Here is a 19,361-nt window from a genome sequence, read left to right as displayed (position 1 = left end):
ATAACTATTTATTAAAACAATACCCAAAAAGTTCACTACCTCACCCACTCACACATTCACACACACACAAGAAAAGATAGAGAGTAGAGGGTAGCATGCAATTAGAGTTTGATTGTTGTAAAGAAAGTTCACTTTGACACCTTCTGGGTTTTTTGGGAGGGATCTTTAACAGTGTTGCAGGCCTGAATGTTCCTTGTCTTAGAATTAATGAAGTGTCGCAGACTCCTTTGTTAAAACTCAGTCTGAAGTTGTTGGTGGAAATCCGGGTTCAATTTCTTAGATGGGGAGTTTTCAAGATCACCTTGCAATCTCTCTGCCTCAATAGTTTAAAGGTGGTACAGGCAGGGCTTATTGCTCAGCTGGATTGATTTCACTGCTTCTCTAGCTGGAATGGCTTTCTGTCTCTCTCTACCAGAGCACTTACTTCTTTTAATTCTATCAGGTTACTTATCAGGTTTTAGTTTTAGTTAGGTGACTCAAGACGCTGTCTCCTGGGGTGTTCATACAATGTTCCAGTATGTGGGGACCATTGTTACATAATGGCGTTTGAATGTGGTCCATTTTGGTAAATACATGTTATTTCACACTTATTATTTTGGCCTTGGCTTCAGAATCAGTCTGTCTGCAAAAGCCTTTGCTAGCCCAATTTTTTGATGATAGGAGTCGTTAGCATGGGATGGGCTGTTTTACATGTCAATGTGCCTCCTCAAGGCGATTCCAGACATTAATAATGGTCCCATCTTCAACAAACATGTTGATAGGCAGTACAGGAGGGGATCACCCGACCTCTCTTTCCATGTTGCTAGGTAGCAAAGTGTCCATTTTCTTGTAGCTTAGTTCAACAGTTTACTTCTATTTCATAATTCCTCCAGTTCATTTCATATTTCATCACCGTTCCCTCTGGAAGTGTGACAAAGGCGCTCATGAATCTTTTCTGCACCCTCTCACTAGCCTTAACAGTCTTCCTAAGTAAGGTGCCAAAACTGAACACAATATTCTAATTGGCCTAACCAATGACTTGTATAGGTTTAGTATTATCCTTTTGCTTTGTACTTGATGTCCCAATTTATAAAACATAGGAGCTTGCATGCCTTTTTATACCTTTATCAACTTGTTCTCCCACTTTTAAAGATTTGTGTATCTGAATCTTTGAAGTCTCTCTTATGCACCTCTACTCCTTTTAAACTTTTACCAATAGTATTTATGTCCTCTGTTTCTTCTTTCTCTCAAGATGTCTCACCTCACATCTGCATTAAATTTATTCTGAAACCTATCTTACCAATGTATTGACTTAATTCTGCCCCCCAGAAGTTACTTACAGTTCTCTTACCATGTTTTCAATTTTGTTCAACTGCAAATTCCCATACACCCAATTCCAGACCTTTCATGTATGCCATGAGTTACTATAGTAAATAACCTTTGACTGGAATGGTAGTCTTACTTACTCTAGATGTATTAAGCACAGCAGAGATACTGGGGTTGATGGTCACCCTGCTTCAAACACATGCTTGTTCTTCCTCTCGACACGTGGCCAATTTGGTCAATTCTTCCCTCATCATTGATAGTTGTGAAATGTGAATGGTACCAATTCCCTGACGTCATTTTTACCCATCCAGGGATACAATATATGCAGCAGAAATATAAAGTTAGCATACTGCTCTCCCTATTCTACGATCAAGTAACAATAGATATATTTACAGTATGCTTGTAATATTCATTTATTTATGCTATTGCATTTTAACATTAAAATTATATCTGAAAAAATGTTTACTTTGCATATACAATGATTACTTTGGATAGAATTCAAGGTGAAAAGGCCAATCAAGGTTCTACACATTTCTGAATCACTTGACCAGTTTGTAGAAGTAATTTGGCAAAGGTATATGTGGCCACAATGAAAGTGAAGAATTTTTCCAGCAGTTTCACAGGACCTGCATGTAATATAAAGAGTAAAATCCTGTACATGATTAACCCAAGCAGCTCTTGTGCAAAAGAAACTGCAAAAGCTTGTAATGTACAGTTATCCATCCTATTTCTATTATTAAATAAAAACTACACAGGAATATAAAATTCCTCAACAAATCAAAATTTCCACACATCACGGAAGGCAGAGGTCACTGGAAAGCCAATGTTATAAATTCCTCCATGCATAAAACATTGTATTTTCTTTCTGAACTCCATTCAAATGTTGAGGTTTTCATCGTGGATATTTATTTTCTGCAGCATCATTTCCTGGCTAGAGAAGTCAATTTATGGAGTCAGACTTTCATTTTCAACAAGGTTTAAGAAATTACCACAAGGACGTGGCACTAATGCAAAAGGCGATTTCAGCTTCTCAACTATGTTATACGGCAAATAATAGGAATGAGTTTCCAAAAGTGACGTGGTTAGTTTTGGTCTTTTTTCAATACTAATCTGTTCAGCTTTCTGCTTTTCTAAATAGAACTGTGCATTCTTCATCTGGTTTTCTTCACCTTGCCAATATTTAACTTCAGAAATAATGGAGCTTATCATAAACCTGAAAAGCAATATAAATAAAAATTATACATGCTCTTATAATGCAAGTAGTGCAAAATTCTGCTAGTAATAACATCAAACAGTTGTCCCATTTTTGTCGGGACAAATGCAAGTCCGAGCTTCCAGCAGGCTGCAGCACAGGAGTGTGTTCTTTCCGTTTAATGCATTTCGGCCTGAGAACAAAACGTCCGAAATCTACATTGCGGACATGGATACTGTCCATCGATATTCTCATCCGAGCAAGCAGGATTGATCTTCTTCGCAATTTTAAGGACTTTTAGAAAGAAGATTTTTCTTCAAACTCCCTCGTCCCTATTTTGTGTAAAACAGGAGGTTTTTGTTGTTGTTTTGCACACGTGGCACCACCCAGTCCTTCAAGTTAAATATGTTAGGCAGTAAGCATAAGCTGCTTGTGAAGACATCTAACTTTTTGGGATCCTAACGTTTATCGAATGCCTCCAAGGTAGTAGTGATGTTAATATGAGATTACTGCCTGATGTTAAGCATCGATCCAGGGACAGGACTTGCATCGTGGAGTCCTCCAATAGTAATGGGGACTGTGGGAATGCTACCAATCGTGCGGGAGGGGGTGGGATTTCCTGTCTGATGTGAGGCTGCAGCGGACTGGAGGTGACACGTAAGACGGGAGATTGGGGAATAGGCCTGGAACTTTTTTGTGGTGTGGATTTAAATAGTACTTTGTTGTTACAAAGCTGTATTCCAGTATACGGATTGCTGCAACCTGACCGATTATAAAGCGGTGCACGGTTTTTGGCAACATTTTACTTCATTCCTGAAATTGGATCAGAGACTTTTTTTTGTTGAACTTTGAAACTTATAACCTGGAAAGGATTTTCAACGTCAGAAGCAGCTAAAGTTGCAGGGACGTGTCTTTCCAAGGGATTGTTGCCCCCGATTATGCTCTTGTTCCATTGAAAATAAACATTGACTTGTGAAGGGAAAATCCCTTCAATCCTTCGGTTTGGAGCCGTCAAGTGCACGTTTTGGAGGAAAAAAAGAGAATATGGGAAATAATATGTGTTCCAGGAGGCAGAAAAAGATTTTTCAAACTTTGTTCTTTCTTACGATAGTGTTTGGGTTTCTTTATGGTTTGTTGCTATACTATGAGATGCATAATCAGTTAAAGAAGGCGGAAACTCTGGCGTCGAAGTACCAGCAGCATCAGGAGGCTTTATCTGCACAGTTACAAGGTAAATTGTTAAAATCGCCACTGTGTGTGTGTGTGTGTGTTGATGTTTACACGCGCGCGCCCGTACTCCCAAACTTACGTTCCTGAGCTTCTTTGTTGCTTAATCGTGTCTATTTTTACCTCCGATTAATAAATATTTAAGGTCAAGACATAACACCAATAAAATCCACAAACTTTTTTTTAGAAAACGAAGTGTTGTTGCACCCAGTATTAACACTTGCTTGAACACCACACTCTGGCATTCCTCAGATTCCCAGGACTGTTTGAAGCGAATATATTTTTTTAAACTGACTGTACTGGGAAGCCGCGGGGTTATTTGGTGTGAGATGCATTTGCGGTTTCATACGGATCTGGGCAGCAAGGGTACCTGCATCTGCTGTTTTATTTGCAGCCGTGTTTAAGTTCGACTGAGCAGCAACAGCAAGAAAATAAAACAAGGCGCAGAGTTTGGGTTTTGTGCTGAGTAAATATCTGGCAGTGCTAAAAGGCGTGTCCAAAGTGAGAAGTAGCAGTGGACGGGCTCTGCTGACCGTTAACATTGGGCTGCCCCTCACAAATGTGATATTGGCAGCAGATCGGAGATAGAGCCAAGAGTGTAAAAAACGGACGTTCCTGCCCATGCACAGAATGATAGGAATTGTTTTCGCTGTTTCTTTCATCTTGGTGTATGTTAACACGTTTGCTCAGTTTTCGGATCTGTGATCTTACTGTTTGAAATGATCGGGGCACATGGAGTTGCGGTTGCAACTGTGGCTGCGAAAAGCACTCGTGGAGATCGAATTCTCTCCTCAGCTTTCCTCATAATGTCTTTCAAACTGCCGTCGTTTAAAATCACCCCCGTTGTGCAGCAGCCACATTGTACCATTTTTTTTTTACTGCCGCATCACTACCAGCAATGTTTCTGTAACATTACAGACTTTTGCATTTTAAAGGAGTTTTAACTTAAAAGTAGTTACATAACTCGAGATCCACCTGATGTGTGAGGCCCTCAGTGGGAGGCTGTTTCACACTGGCTTGGGTTTAGGTAAAATATACCTTAACTCCTGAGGGACCGTGCGATTTATTAGATCAGTTCATGTAATTCAGGATGTGGATCTCAAAAGTTACCAGGGTGGGTGCCAATTGTTTTTTTTGTTCAATGCAGGAATCTCTGGGATTCTCCTGTTTGGTTCTGGACCAATTTATGGAGTAAAGATGTAATTCTCTCCATTATGAATTTGCATATCCCGTTTGGACTATGGAGGTTCACCTTTTTGTATAGCTTTCACTGATAACCTTCCAAACTACAAAGCACACTGTTCATTTCCATTCTGTAAGCATTGTTGATATGTTCCCCGTCTGGACCAGTGTATTTCACACCCATAAAAGTAGTTACATAAAGTGGAAAACATCACTTAATGGTCCTTAACTTTTTCTGAAAATATCTTAGACTAGATGATAGTACAGTAGTACCTGGACTAATAACCCAGACTCATAAGTTCAAATTCCATCATGCATATTGAGAATTGAATTTAGTTTTTTTTAAAAATTGGAGTTAAAAAATACTTTATCAGTAGAAAAGTTGGCGTGAAGCTATTGGATTCTCGTAAAACTCCATTTGGTTCACTCCTTTCCTTTAGGGAAGGGATCCTGTTGTTCTTACCCGGTCTGGCCTATATGTGACTTCAGTCCCACATCAATGTGCTTGACTCTTAACTGCCCTCTGAAGTGGCTACTCGGTTGCATCAAACCAACAGTTCAAGGTGGCACATTCTTAGGGCAGCCAGGGATGGGCATTAATTACTGGGCTTGTCAGCAGGGCTCACACCCTGAAAAAGAAAGTAAAATGATGCATGCCGACTTTTCCTCCTTGGTAATGAATAGTGGAGCTGATAAGTTTAGAATAATTTACACTTCTTAAAGAATGTGTGTTACATGTATCACAATGCCTGTTTGGTATCACTCAGTGGGAACAGTTTTTTCCCCCAATATTTTAAAAACAGTAGATTAAAACATTCTAGTTTTCACTGCCAATTTACCAAACTAGAAAATAGTTTGCTTATTTTCAGTTGAAGTTCAAAACATTTTTACAAGTTATGATACATTATGTCCTTTGGTCTTGCAAATGAAATGCTTGCCTCTGGGAAAAGACTCTTTGGAGTACTCTCACTTTTGTTCCCTCAAAACCTGATTTTTACACTATAATGAATATTGGGCCATTGAACTTTTAATGCTGCCCTATTTACAAAAGGAAAATAAAACAATATTTGGGAGAACATTTTAAAAGTGAGATAGGAAGAGTTCAGGGCCGGCATGTTCCTGTTAGATGGAAGGGCGAGGCTAGCAAGTTTAGTGAACCCTGGTTGATGAGGGATATTGAAGGTCTGGTCAGGACAAAGAAGGAGGCATATGTCAGGTATAGGCAGCTGGGATCGAGCGAGTCCCTCGAGGAATATAGGGGATGTAGGATGACACTTAAGAAGGAAATTAGCAGGGCGAAAAGGGACAATGAGATTTCCCTGACAGATAAGATAACGGAGAATCCTAAAAGATTTTATAAGTATATTAAGAGTAAAAAGGTAGCTAGGGAGAGAGTAGGTCCCCTTAAGGATCAGTGTTGTAATCTGTGTGTGGAGCCAAGGGAAATGGGCGAGGTCTTAAATGAATACTTCTCGTCTGTATTTAGCATGGAGAAGGTCATGGAAGCTAGTGAGTTCAAGGGAGGGAACACCGATATCCTGGAGCATATCAACATTACAAAGGAGGAGGTGTTGGAGGTTTTGAAGCGCATGAAGGTGGATAAATCCCCAGGGCCTGACCAGGTGTATCCTAGGATGCTATGGGAAGCAAGGGAGGAGATTGCTGGGGCCCTGGCCGAAATTTTTGTATCATCGTTAGCCATGGGTGAGGTACCGGAAGAGTGGAGGATAGCTAATGTTGTGCCTTTATTCAAGAAGGGCAGCAGGGATAAGCCAGGGAACTACAGGCCGGTGAGCCTTACATCAGTGGTGGGAAAGTTATTGGAAGGGATTCTGAGAGACAGGATTTATATGCATTTGGAAATGCATGGTCTGATTAGGTATAGTCAGCATGGCTTTGTGCGTGGGAAATCAAGTCTCACGAATTTGATTGAGTTTTTTGAGGAGGTGACCAAGAGGATTGATGAGGGCAGGGCGATGGACGTTGTCTACATGGACTTTAGCAAGGCCTTTGACAAGGTCCCGCATGGTAGTCTGGTCCAGAAGGTTCGAACACATGGGATCCAGGGTGAGCTAGCCAATTGGATACAAAATTGGCTTGGTGATAGGAGGCAGAGGGTGGTAGTGGAGGGTTGTTTTTCAGATTGGAGGCCGGTGACCAGTGGTGTGCCGCAGGGATCAGTGCTGGGCCCTCTGTTGTTTGTCATATATATTAATGACTTGGATGTGAATGTAAGGGGCATGATTAGTAAGTTTGCAGATGACACCAAAATTGGTGGTATAGTGGACAGTGAAGAAGGTTGTCTAAGGTTACAACAGGATATAGATAAACTGGAACAATGGGCAAGGGATTGGCAAATGGAATTTAACGCAGCCAAGTGTTAAGTGATGCATTTTGTGAAGTTAAACCAGGGCAGGACATATACAGTGAATGGCAGGGCCCTGGGGAGTGTTCTTGAGCAGAGAGACCTTGGGGTGCAAGTACATAGTTCCCTGAAAGTGGCAACACAGGTAGACAGGGTGGTGAAGAAGGCGTATGGCATGCTTGCCTTCATCGGCCGAGGCATTGAGTACAAGAGTTGGGACGTCATGTTACAGTTGTACATAACATTGGTTAGGCCGCATTTGGAGTACTGTGTGCAGTTCTGGTCGCCGTACCACAGGAAAGATGTGATTAAGCTAGAGAGGGTGCAGAAAAGATTCACAAGGATGTTGCCTGGTTTGGAGGGCTTGAGTTATAAAGAGAGATTGGATAGGCTGGGTCTGTTTTCCCTGGAGCGAAGGAGACTGAGACGGGACATGATAGAGGTATATAAAATTATGAGAGGCATAAATAGGGTAGATAGCCAGAGTCTGTTTCCCATGGTAGGGGTGACTAAAATTTGAGGGCATAGATTTAAGGTGAGAGGGAGGAGGTTTAAAGGGGATCAAAGGGGTAAATTTTTCACACAAAGAATAGTGGGTATCTGGAATGAGCTGCCTGAGGAGGTGGTGGAGGCAGGAACAGTAGCAACATTTAGGAGGCATCTGGACAGGTACTTGAATGAGCAAGGCATAGAGGGATATGGAATTAATGCAGGCAGATAGGATTAGTATAGATAGGCATTATGGTCGACATGGACGTGATGGGCCGAAGGGCCTATTTCTATGCTGTATGACTCTATGACTCTAATATAACAGATTTTAACTAAATAATGATCGTCAAAACTTTGACAATTAAAGAATCTGTGAATTATGCTGTTGTTTGTTTAAGGAATATGGGTTGCAAAATTGGGCTCCTAGCACTGCTGGTGCCAGCTTGCTAGTTAGGATGCGAGTGGGCGTGTGCCATATGTGCACTGGAAGCTTTTGCAGTGGGCAGATTGCAGTGTCAAACAGCTGTTTCGGCTGATTTGACGCATATTCTGCAAACTTGGACTGTGCAGGTCCAGTGAATGCCCTGTGCTAACCCACTCACAGCTGAACAAGAGCTTACCTACATGAGGGATTCCCACCCTCACCTCCCCCCCCGCCTCCCCCCAAGCCACTAGCATTGTTTAAAGGACCAGGCATCCAACGTCCAACTTGCAGTTGTGGTACTTTTGATTTATTTTGACTTGCAAAGTTTATGTAAGTACTGTGGAATGTTTTTGGAGGTGTTGTGGTGAGTTGCTGTATTCGGAAGTGAGTGTTGTTGCATCCATACAGGGAGGGCAGAGGAGTTTTGTGACCTGTCCAGCCAAGGGCTGGAACAGTTATGGTGGCTGTAGTTGCAGTATCTCTGGGTCTGCAACATGACAGACAAATGGAGCAGAGGCTGCAGAATGGGGAAATTTGGCACAGAAGACCCTACTCACCAAAAGTTTTCAGGAAGTACGTCTCCTGCCTCCACCTCAGCCAGAAATAATGTTTGAGGTGCTTGGGGCACCAAGGAAGTGGCCAGAGAACAGTGCCACCTTCTTCAACAGGACGTGTAGTCTCTGAGCAGGGTGAGGACGACGCTGCCAGTGGCCTTCAAAATCTTTGTCGCCATAAACTTCAATGCGGTTGAATCCTTCTGAGTAGGAGCAGGCGACATTGCAGATATATCCCAGTTTGCTGTCCATCACCGCATCCGAGAGGTGACGGAGGCCTTGTATACCAGGAGAGGTGAGTTCATAGTTTTATTTCTAACCAGAGAAAAGCAGGAAGAGTGGGCTTTGCCTGTGTAGCGGAATCCTCTATGGTGCAGGGAGCCATTGACTGCACGCAAATAGCTCTGTGAGTGCTACATGTCAATGGGGAGAGGTAAAGAATCCGCATGGCGTTCCACTTCATTGATGTGCAGTTGGTGTGCGACCATGCTGAAGCTATCATGTCGGTGAAAGTTGCTATCCTGGCAGCAGCCATGATGCCTTCATCATGAGGTAGTTTGCCACTCCCACCTTCTTCGGGCCACCATCTCGAATCTTGTAACTAAAATCCCCCATCCATTCTGGTAAATCTGGTCCTCTGCACCCTCTCAAGGACCCTCACATGATTCCTAAAGTGTGGTGACCAGAACTGGATGCAGTACTCCAGTTGGGGCCTAACCAGAGCTTTATAAAGGTTCAGCATAATTTGTCTGCTTTTGTACTCAGTGCCTCTATTTATGAAGCCCAAGATCCCATATGTTTTACTCACCAATCTCTCAAAATGTCCTGCCATCTTCAAAGATTGCACCCCCCCCCACCCTTCTGTTCCTGCACATCCTTTAGAGCTATGCCATTAAATATATATTGCCTGTCTCTATTCCTTCTGCCAAAGTGCATCACTTCACACTTGTCAGTATTAAATTTCATCTGCCACCTGTCTGCCCATCTGCTAGCCTATCTATGTCCTGTTGCCAGCAATTCATATCACCCCAGTGTTTGCCACAAGAAGTGGCTACAGAAATAGTGGATTCATTGGTTGTAATTTTTCAAAATTCCCTAAATTTTCTGGAAAGGTCCCAGTGGATTGGAAAACTGCAAATGTAATGCCTGTGTTCAAGAAAGGGCGAGACAGAAAGTAGGAAACTATAGGCCAGTTAGCCTAACATCTGTCATTGGGAAAATGGTGGAGTCTATTATTAAAGAAGTTGGAGCAGGACATTTAGAAATCATAATACAATCAAGCAGAGTCAATATGATTTTGTGAAAGGAAAATCGTGTTTGTAAAATTTATTAGAGTTCTTTGAGGATTTAACAAGCAGTGTGGATAAAGGGGAACAAGTAGATGTAGTGTATTTGAATTTCCAAAAGGCATTTGATAAGGTGCCACATAAAAGGTTACTGCATAAGATAAGAGCTCATGGTGTTGGGGGTGATATATGAGCATGGATAGAGGATTTGCTACCTAACAGGAAACAGGGAGTCGAGATAAGTGGGGCATTTTCAGGTAGGCAAATTGTAACTAGGGAGGTGCCACAGGGATCAGTGCTGGGGCCTCAACTATTTACAATCTATATTGACTTGGTGAAGGAACCGAGTATGTTGTGCCAAATTTGCTGACGATGCAAAGATAAGTAGGAAAGCAAGTTGTGAGGGCTGCATTTTGTAGTCCTGGCGGCAGGCGCGAAAAATGGCGGCCATCCCGTGTGGCACCCAAGCCGCCGCGATCCTGCAGTGGGCAGCCACTTTACATATTCACGGCAGCCGCCACCCCCTACCCCCAATCATGTGGTGGGGGCGGCATTGGCGATGTGGAAACAGGTGCTGGTGCCATTTTTAAAAGGCTGCCAGCCCTGCAGACAGTTCAACAAAGTGCAGAATTCACCCCATCCCACCCTTCCCTATACACAAAGTGCAGAGTTCACCCCTTCCCCACCTTGGCGGTGCCAGCTATTCCTGGACGGGAAAATGAAGGTATGTGAGTGCCGCTCATTGTGCTGAGAATCGGGAACGGAAGGTAAAATCGCTGCAGTTTAGATTTTAATTCATGCAAATATGTAACTTAAATATATGCTAAGTCAGGTCCCGTCGCAGAGTGGTGGAGGGGCCGCCACGGAGCTTCCCCACTGCCGGGAAGATCGGGCCCGACAATCCCGGTATCAGGTGCCATGGTGGCCGCTGCCACTCTGATTTTCCGGCCTGCCCCCTCCCCCCACCACCCCTCCCCTGCCACAGGACCAGATGTCAGGCTGGGAACAAAATCCAGCCCAAAGAGTCTACAAAGGGATATAGATAGATTAAGGGAGTGGGCAAAAATTTGGCAGATAGAGTGTAATGTGGGAAATGCGAGATTGTCCACTTTGGTGGGAAGAATAGAAAAGGAGATTATTTAAATGCAGAGAGACTACAAAATTCTGCAGTACAGAGGGATCTCGGTATCCTCGTACTCGAATCACAAAAAGTTAACATGCAGGTACAGCAATTAATTTGGAAGGCAAATGGAATGTTGGCCTTTATTGCATGGGGATAGAGTATAAAAGTAGGGAAGTCTTGCTACAACGGTACAGGGCCTTGGTGAGACCACACCTGGAGTACTGCGTACAGCTTTGATTTCCTTATTTAAGGAGGGATATACTTACATTGGAGGCAGTTCAGAGAAGGTTTATTAGGTTATTTCCTGGGATGAAGGGGTTATCTTAGGAGGAAAGGTTCAGCAGGTTGGGCCTATACTCATTGAAGTTTAGAAGAATGAGAGGTGATCATATTGAAATGTATAAAATTCTGAGGGGGCTTGACAGGATAGGTGCTGAGAGGCTGTTTCCGCTCGGGGAATCTAGAACTAGGGGGCACAGTTTCAAAATAAGGGGTCTCCCATTAAAGACGGAGATGAGGAGGAATTTCTTCTCTCAGAGGGTGGTTAATCTTTGGAATTCTCTATCCCAGAGAGCAGTGGAGGCTGGGTCATTGAATATATTCAAGGCTGAGCTCCAAGGTAGTAAGTGGTTATTGGGTGGGCAGGGGGAGGTGACAGGAAAGTGGAGTGAAGGCCACAATAAGATCAGCCATGATCTTATTGAATGGCAGAGCAGGCTTGAGGGGCCAAATAGCCTACATCTGCTCCTATTTCTTATGTTTTGTATGTGAGTGCCTGCTGAGACTCCAGTTCCCTTAGAACGCAATCCCTTCACCATCATTGCTGCACTATTCCACCTTCCCATCCATCTGCAACGCTCTATCACAGTGCTCTCTTGGCCAATATCCTACAATAAAAGCCACCAACAAAAACCTTTCGATAACGTCTTTATCTAAAAACATATTCCAGTACAAAACTGTACATTCACCCTTGTACATTCCCTTAGTGCCTATCTTACGGGTGCCTTTGCCTGTTTTGGTGCTCCTACGCAGTGCTATCCTAGTGGCAGCAGCATGGCTGGTGGAAGGCTGTTGACTTTCAGTGGGGGAGACTGCAGAAGGCTTTGCAGGATGACCTCGAATCGCTCCAGGCCTAGAATGCCCAGTTTTGGATTGCACCACCTCAGCATGGGCGGCAGCATCCTGCACTGGCTGGCTGAGAGGCAACAGCAAGGGCACTGGCGGAATGACAGTGGTGGGAGCACTAATACTGCCACCCTGAGAGAGAACCTTGGAGGTTCTTGCTCCAGGGATCCACTGCCATTCCCCTGGTGCAACGCCTCAGTAACCCTAGTAATTTGTTGGAGGACAGATTGCTGCCATGAGACCTTGCCTTCCCCTTTGAGCACTGAGATGCACAGCAATGATGGCAGCAATCTGAGCCTGCATGGCAGTAAGCATGGGTCTAATGACCTCTGTCTGAGCTTCCAGTGCAGCACTGAAACCTTGGGTAGCTTTTACCTGTGCTGAAGCTGAGACAGCTACCAGGTGCTGCATCATGGCTGGGTCTGCAAGTGCTGTCATGGAATTGGGCACCATTTCCACAGTGCTAAGGGTGGGCTTAATGCCCTGTGCCAAGTTGGAGCTGGACTCCTACATGTTCCTTGATAGTGACAAGAAGCTATCTGGCAGACTGCCAATGCCCCAAACATCTTGGTGTGCATGCTCATCAATGTACTCCTGTATACAACCCTATCAAAATCCTCATCTGAGTCCCTTGTAGCAGAACTCATCTGCGATCTCGCCCTTCAAGGACTTGGCAAATGATTTGTCCTTTCCCCCGGCCTTGCTGTGGCCCATTCATGCACGGTGACTCATCACATGCAGATCCCAACTCGATTCTGCCCTGTAAGATATGGGCAGTCCCAGTATCTGTGCTGATGGCTGCAGGTATCAGATCAAATGATAGTACTTCTTCAGTGGAGGCTTGGTGTTGTTCTCTTTCTTCCTCCTGATGCTGCTGTGGCTGACTAAAGTGGCAGTACTGGGTATCTGACAGCAGAAAATCAGAAGGGGAGGTTTGGGGTGAGGAAATAGGGGAGGCATGGAAAGCAAGAGGTCCATGTCACATCATCTGCAGCTTGTAATTCCTGTCAGATAGCAGGATGAGGGAGAGCTGGGATTTGAGAAGGGCCGTAAGCCAGAAATATATTGTCATCCTGAAGGTTCTCAATGGCACTAGCTGCACCAGTTTCTGCCAATGCTGGTAACATGATGTGGAGCACAGTCTCCTTCATTGGGCTAAAGTAATGCAGGTATGCCTGACTCCTGGTCTGCTCCCTACAGTTATTGGCTGCCTTGTCCTGTAATAGAGAGAGGGAAGAATGTTTGGGTGATGTGTCTGCTAGCCCAGGATTGGTTTTGAATTGTGTTCACAGAACAGTTTGAGTCAGACTGCAATTTGAAGACAAAAGAGAAGGAATGTCTCTCTCCCTGGCTCTCTCTCTCTCACGAATTTCCAGATCCACTGAAGCCACTTAAACCTGATGAGAGAAGACTCCTACATTGAAACAAGTTTGAAGGCATGCACTGGGCCCCAACAAAATGGCAAGATTTAACTTCAATCAAAGACTTTACATTGAACTTAAAAGACAGTAAATGAACTCCAGCTATTGCTTCAAACTTTTCCCTTTTATTCTTTCTCCTCTTCTGTATCTATCTGCGTGTGTGTTTATCACATATGCATGCTAGCGGTCGTGTCGTGTATTCATAGTAGTTTTAACTGAATTAGAGTTTTAAGGTTAAGAAACTTACATCTTTCTTGTTTAAATCTAAGAAAACCTGTCTGTTTGATTTATTTGCCACTAAAATTGGAGAGCAGTGAATAAGGATTCATAGAGGGGAAGCTAAAACATGGTGTTTGAAAAAATTAAATCCTGCTGTGGTTAAACTAGGAAAGGCTGAGAGGGAACCCCTAGACCCCTTTCTCACTTGGTCGTAACAAATGCCTATTGCTAGGTTCTTGGGGTGAGACTCCGTGAATTGACCTCCCTGACCATCTGCTCCTATTTCCTTCGGAGAGTGTTCTTTGAGGGCCTGTCTCTTCCTGTAGACCTCTTGAACCAAGGCCACAAGAACCACATCTGACAACTTGGGAGCCCTCTCTCTTACCTGTTATTCCATCTGACGTGCTTTTCCTTTTACCCAATTCCTGCTGAGCTAGCAGCAGCTTCCTTCTAATCAGTGCAGCACCTCTTCTAAGTGAGGCAGTCTGCCTTTAAAAGGTGCAGGCTACTTGGAACATGTGCTAGTCATGCACGCTACTGTGCTCCCTGTTGAGCTTTCATCCAGCCACCAGCAGCGCAGGTTGTGTTTGGCTAAACGCTGCAAACATGCAAATGAGAAGGCAGCAGCTAGCTTGTCTTAATGGGACCGGGAGCAAGCAGATGGCAAATCGTGACCTCTTCCCCGCCCCACCCCCCCCCCCCCCCCCCACCCAACCATGCCCCCACCCCCCACTGAAATCAGGAGCGAGCAATTTTTAGCCGTTAATGTCTGGGATAGTTAATTCCTATCAATGAAATCTGAGACAGCAAACAGCTTTAAATGCTTTTACTGAACACCCATGTAATGTCGTGTATTTGGCAGGAATTCATTATCACATAATGTAAATGGTAAAATGAATTGGAAAGTGTAAATTTACCAATTAACTATTAGTAGGAGCCAACTGCATTGGTGGAGATCTTGTTTTATTTTAATAGGATATGCTGTTAGCAGTGACAGCTACTGGAAACATTGAGGATTTGGAGTTCTGTGAATTTGTTGTACTTTATTTGACTCAGAGGATTGTTTATTTTACTCAGGATTGTAGGGTGATTGGTGACAAAGTATCATTCTCTGTTCTAACCAGTTGCAGAATTTATTTTGTGATTTCCTATTTTGCACATTTTTGGAACAATTTATATCCCTTTTGCTGTAAAGTTAAATGTTACTATCAGAAAGCTTTGTGTTCCCATTAAACCTGCATTGACTGCAAGTTGTGTACATTCTGTCAATGTTTTTGATAATGGTCAAGATGCATTGCTGTTGCATACTCCTCATGCTACCACAGCACGCACAATGGTTTGAATGAGGATTGGATAATGCAGCTTTGGATATATCTCATCTAACTGGTAAGTTGTGGGAATGTGAGGATCGGCTTTTAATTTGGAAAAAGTCCATTTGCTAACTAGTCAAGGGCAAGTTAGCTTGTTGCTTTTGGGAGTTGAAAACAAAATAACTCTTTACCTTGAAAGTTATAACATTTTATTTATCCCTGGCCTGGCTAGAATTTACTGGAAAAGTAACTGATTTAATTTGCACCCTGTTCTTCTTCTTCTTTGGCCTCCTTGTCTCGGGAGACAATGGGTAAGTGCCTGGAGGTGGTCAGTGGTTTGTGGAGCAGCGCCTGGAGTGGCTATAAAGGCCAATACTAGAGTGACAGACTCTTCCACAGGTGCTGCAGGTAAAATTGGTTGTCAGGGCTGTTTCGCAGTTTGCTCTCCCCTTGCACTTCTGTCTTTTTTCCTGCCAACTGCTAAGTCTCTTCGACTCGCCACACTTTAGCCCCGCCTTTATGGCTGCCCGCCAGCTCTGGCGACCGCTGGCAACTGACTCCCACGACTTGTGGTCAACGTCACAGGACATCGTGTCGCGTTTGCAGACGTCTTTAAAGTGGAGACATGGACTGCCGGTGGGTCTGATACCAGTGGCGAGCTCGCTGTACAATGTGTCCTTGGGGATCCTATCATCTTCCATGCGGCTCAGATGGCCAAGCCATCTCAAGCGCTGCTGACTCAGTAGGGTGTATAAGCTGGGGATGTTGGCCGCCTCGAGGACTTCTGTGTTGGAGATATGGTCCTGCCACCTGATGCCAAGGATTATCCGGAGGCAGCGAAGATGGAATGAATTGAGACGTCGCTCTTGGCTGACATACGTTGTCCAGGCCTCGCTGCCGTAGAGCAAGGTACTAAGGACACAGGCTTGATACACGCGGACTTTTGTGTTCCGTGTCAGTGCGCCATTTTCCCACACTCTCTTGGCCAGTCTGGACATAGCAGTGGAAGCCTTTCCCATGTGCATGTTGATTTCTGCATTGGGAGACAGGTTACTGGTGATAGTTGAGCCTTGGTAGGTGAACTCTTGAACCACTTCCAGAGCGTGGTTGCCGATATTGATGGATGGAGCATTTCTGACGTCCTGTCCCATGATGTTCGTTTTCTTGAGGCTGATGGTTAGGCCAAATTTGTTGCAGGCAGCCGCTTGTGTTGATGCGCGGGTGGCCCTTCTGCTTGGAGTGATGCAGCTTCTTTGGTTTGAGTCTAACCTTGCTGCACACCATGGAGTGGTCAGTGTCACAGTCCGCACTGTGGAAGCTGCGTGTGGTTTGAACGCTGTTTAAAGAGGCTCGCCTTGTGATGATGAGGTCCAGCTGGTGCCAACTACGTGATCTTGGGTGCCTCCAAGAAACCTGGTGACAGGGTTTATTGTGAAAGAACGAGTTGGTGATGCAGAGGTTGTGATAGGTACACGACTCTGTCCATTCTCATTCATCCTTCCAATGCCATAGCGCCCAAGGCAGGAGGGCCATGAGTCATGGTCGGCCCCAACCCTGGCATTAAAGTCCCCCAGCAGGAACAGATGTTTCGTATTGGGGATGCTACTAATGATATTATGGAGTTCCTCGTAGAACTGGTCTTTAGCTTCAGGTGGGGAGCAGAGTGTTGGAGCATAGATGCTGAGTAGGTGTACTGGACCAGAGGCGGTGAGCAGTCGGATGGACAGTATGTGTTCTGAGCCATTTGAAGGTGGCTCTATCATGCTGAGCAAAGAGTTTCTGATGGCGAAGCCCACTCCATGCTGTCTTGGTTCTTTAGGATCCCTACCCTGCCAGTAGAAGGTGTAGTCTTTCTCTGCTAGAGATCCACTTGCGGGGAGGCGTGTCTCCTGAAGTGCTGCAATGTCCACTTTGAGTCTCCTGAGCTAATTGTTAATGATGGCGGTTTTCCAAGAATCGTTGATTTGTGTAAGGTCTTCTGACAGGCCAGGACACATAGTTCTGACGTTCCAGCTGGCAAAATGAAGGGCTGATACCTTCTTTCTTCTTTTTATCGTGCTGTTTGGTGCGCTGTTGCAGTCCGCTTTTCGGGCAAAGACCCTGAGCTCCAAGCACCCATTGAAGCAGGTGGACTGTGGTGGGACAGAACCTTATTGACCGGGGGCTGCCCGGTTTGAGGCGGGCAGTAGTTATCCAGTGAGGTGCGATGACCTCTCCCACCGACAAAGGCAACCCGTGACGCCCAATGTCTACGCCAATTGAGCTGGACTTATAACCCGTAACTGCTGCCTTCCATGTTGTTTCGGTCGCTATGAGGCGACTATGGAGTGACCTCTCCATGGCGCATGCCTGGGCGAATGTATGGGGGTTGTGAGTTGCCCAAGCGTCAAAACCCCCCTCTCGGCCTTTATGGTGGGGTCCAAAGGAGTGCAGAGCATGATGTTTGGCACCGGTATGGCTGCAGGAACTGCCGGAAACATGCCAAATGTGACACATGACCGCCTACGGGGTTCCGCTCCGGATTTTCTGTTAGGGTTTACTCCCTTAGCCTTGGACTCTCCCGAGACGCCCACAAGGCAGTGGGGTTGTTAGGGCCCCTGCTCAGGCATAGGTGGATGCCGGTGGGAGGAGGAGGTGCGAGGGGGAGGGGTGGAGGGAAGGGGGTGCGAGGGGAAGCTGGGAAGGGGGCTGCAGGGGGGTAGGGGGTTTGCAGGGGAAGGGTGTGCGGGGCGAAGATGGTGCGAGAGGGGAGCTCGGAGGGGGCGGTGGGGGTGGGGGGGGGTGTTGGGGGCGGTAGGGGGGTGCAGGTAATAAAACATTTCATCAGTTCCCACCATCCCAGAAGACCTCGCTGTGTCTGGTGTGTTGGTTGCTGCTGTGTTTAACAGGATTCCTCATAAGGATTACTAATGAAGATGACAAAGGGGAATGGTTCATAACCCAGCACAAAACCACTGCCGCACATCAATTGTCATCAGCCTGGGAGAATGTTACCACTGGAGTCCCACAGGGGTCTGCTTTGCAACCTGTTTCATATCTTCATAAAAACTTTGCAGCTGGGAGTCACAGCTCATCCGTGTCCTCCGGGAGGTGGGTGACAGCCTCAGGCGCCAGTATCAACAGCAATTCGCCGACATTGCGCTGCAGATGCGCTACGAGCCGCACATCTCCCGCGGGCGCTTTGAAGTTGTGGCCGAGGAGCCGTTCCGCGATGGAGTCAACTGGGGCCGGGTCGTGGCTTTTTACGTGTTCGGGGGCACCTTTTTCTCAATGCTTCCCCCTCTGTACTAGGTCTTATTACCCTAGGGTTTCACTGCTCCTTCCTCTCTGCCTCTCTGCACTGGACTTACCGCACGCCGTGGCCGCGGATGCTCTGGACGATGTAGACAACAGGATAGAAGATCAGAGTATCACCAGCTGTACTTTGCAATTTTGTCCAGTGGAGAAGTGTAGCCCAGGCGTCCAGAAAACTGGATGTCGATTTTAGCAAAATTCAGTGCTCAATGAAGGAAGCAAAGAGCAGGTATGGCTGGGAGAGGGCAGTGGGCCCAGGTAACATTAAACTAGCTGTTAACTTGTAGTTAGGGCTCAAATGTACTGATTAAAGAGCCAGGGGAATTCAAACAGTTTAAGAGGGTAGATTGGGGGAGAAAGCACTAAGAATGGGAGCAGATGGCCATGGATAGAGTTGCACAGCAAGGGAGCTTCCTGTTATCAGTGTGTAAAACATCCAACAGTTTGTGTTAAGTAACAGTGGCGCAGTGGTTAGCACCGCAGCCTCACAACTCCAGGGACCCGGGTTCGATTCTGGGTACTGCCTGTGTGGAGTTTGCAAGTTCTCCCTGTGACCACATGGATTTTCCCCGGGTGCTCCGGTTTCTTCCCACAGCCAAAGACTTGCAGGTGATAGGTAAATTGGCCATTGTAAATTGCCCCCAGTGTAGGTAGGGAATATGGGATTACTGTAGGGTTAGTATAAATGGGCGGTTGTTGGTTGGCACAGATTCGGTGGACCAAAGGGCCTGTTTCAGTGCTGTATCTCAAAATAAATAAATAAATGATACCTCATGAATTGTGAATCACCACAAATTGCTGGACAATTTACGCTGCTGCACCAATAGCCTCTCGAAAACAACAGC

At 45.3% G+C, this 19,361-nt stretch overlaps 1 protein-coding gene across 8 annotated transcripts in view; it reads left to right on the top strand.

The window, feature by feature from the left end:
- Window positions 1-3,130: 3,130 nt before the first annotated feature.
- golim4a (golgi integral membrane protein 4a) overlaps window positions 3,131-19,361 on the top strand; it is a 145,052-nt gene continuing 128,821 nt past the window's right edge. For all 8 annotated transcript variants that reach the window (XM_068042196.1, XM_068042194.1, XM_068042192.1 and 5 more), the window contains exon 1: window positions 3,131-3,728. In XM_068042196.1, coding sequence (XP_067898297.1) covers window positions 3,542-3,728 — 187 coding nt within the window. In that variant the 5' untranslated portion in view covers window positions 3,131-3,541. The remainder of the gene's footprint in view (window positions 3,729-19,361) is intronic.

Source organism: Heterodontus francisci, chromosome 11, assembly GCF_036365525.1.
Source record: "Heterodontus francisci isolate sHetFra1 chromosome 11, sHetFra1.hap1, whole genome shotgun sequence".
In the NCBI taxonomy this organism is placed as follows: Eukaryota; Metazoa; Chordata; class Chondrichthyes; order Heterodontiformes; family Heterodontidae; genus Heterodontus; species Heterodontus francisci.
Note: the sequence above shows the minus strand (reverse complement) of the source record. Positions and strands in the feature narration are given on the sequence as shown.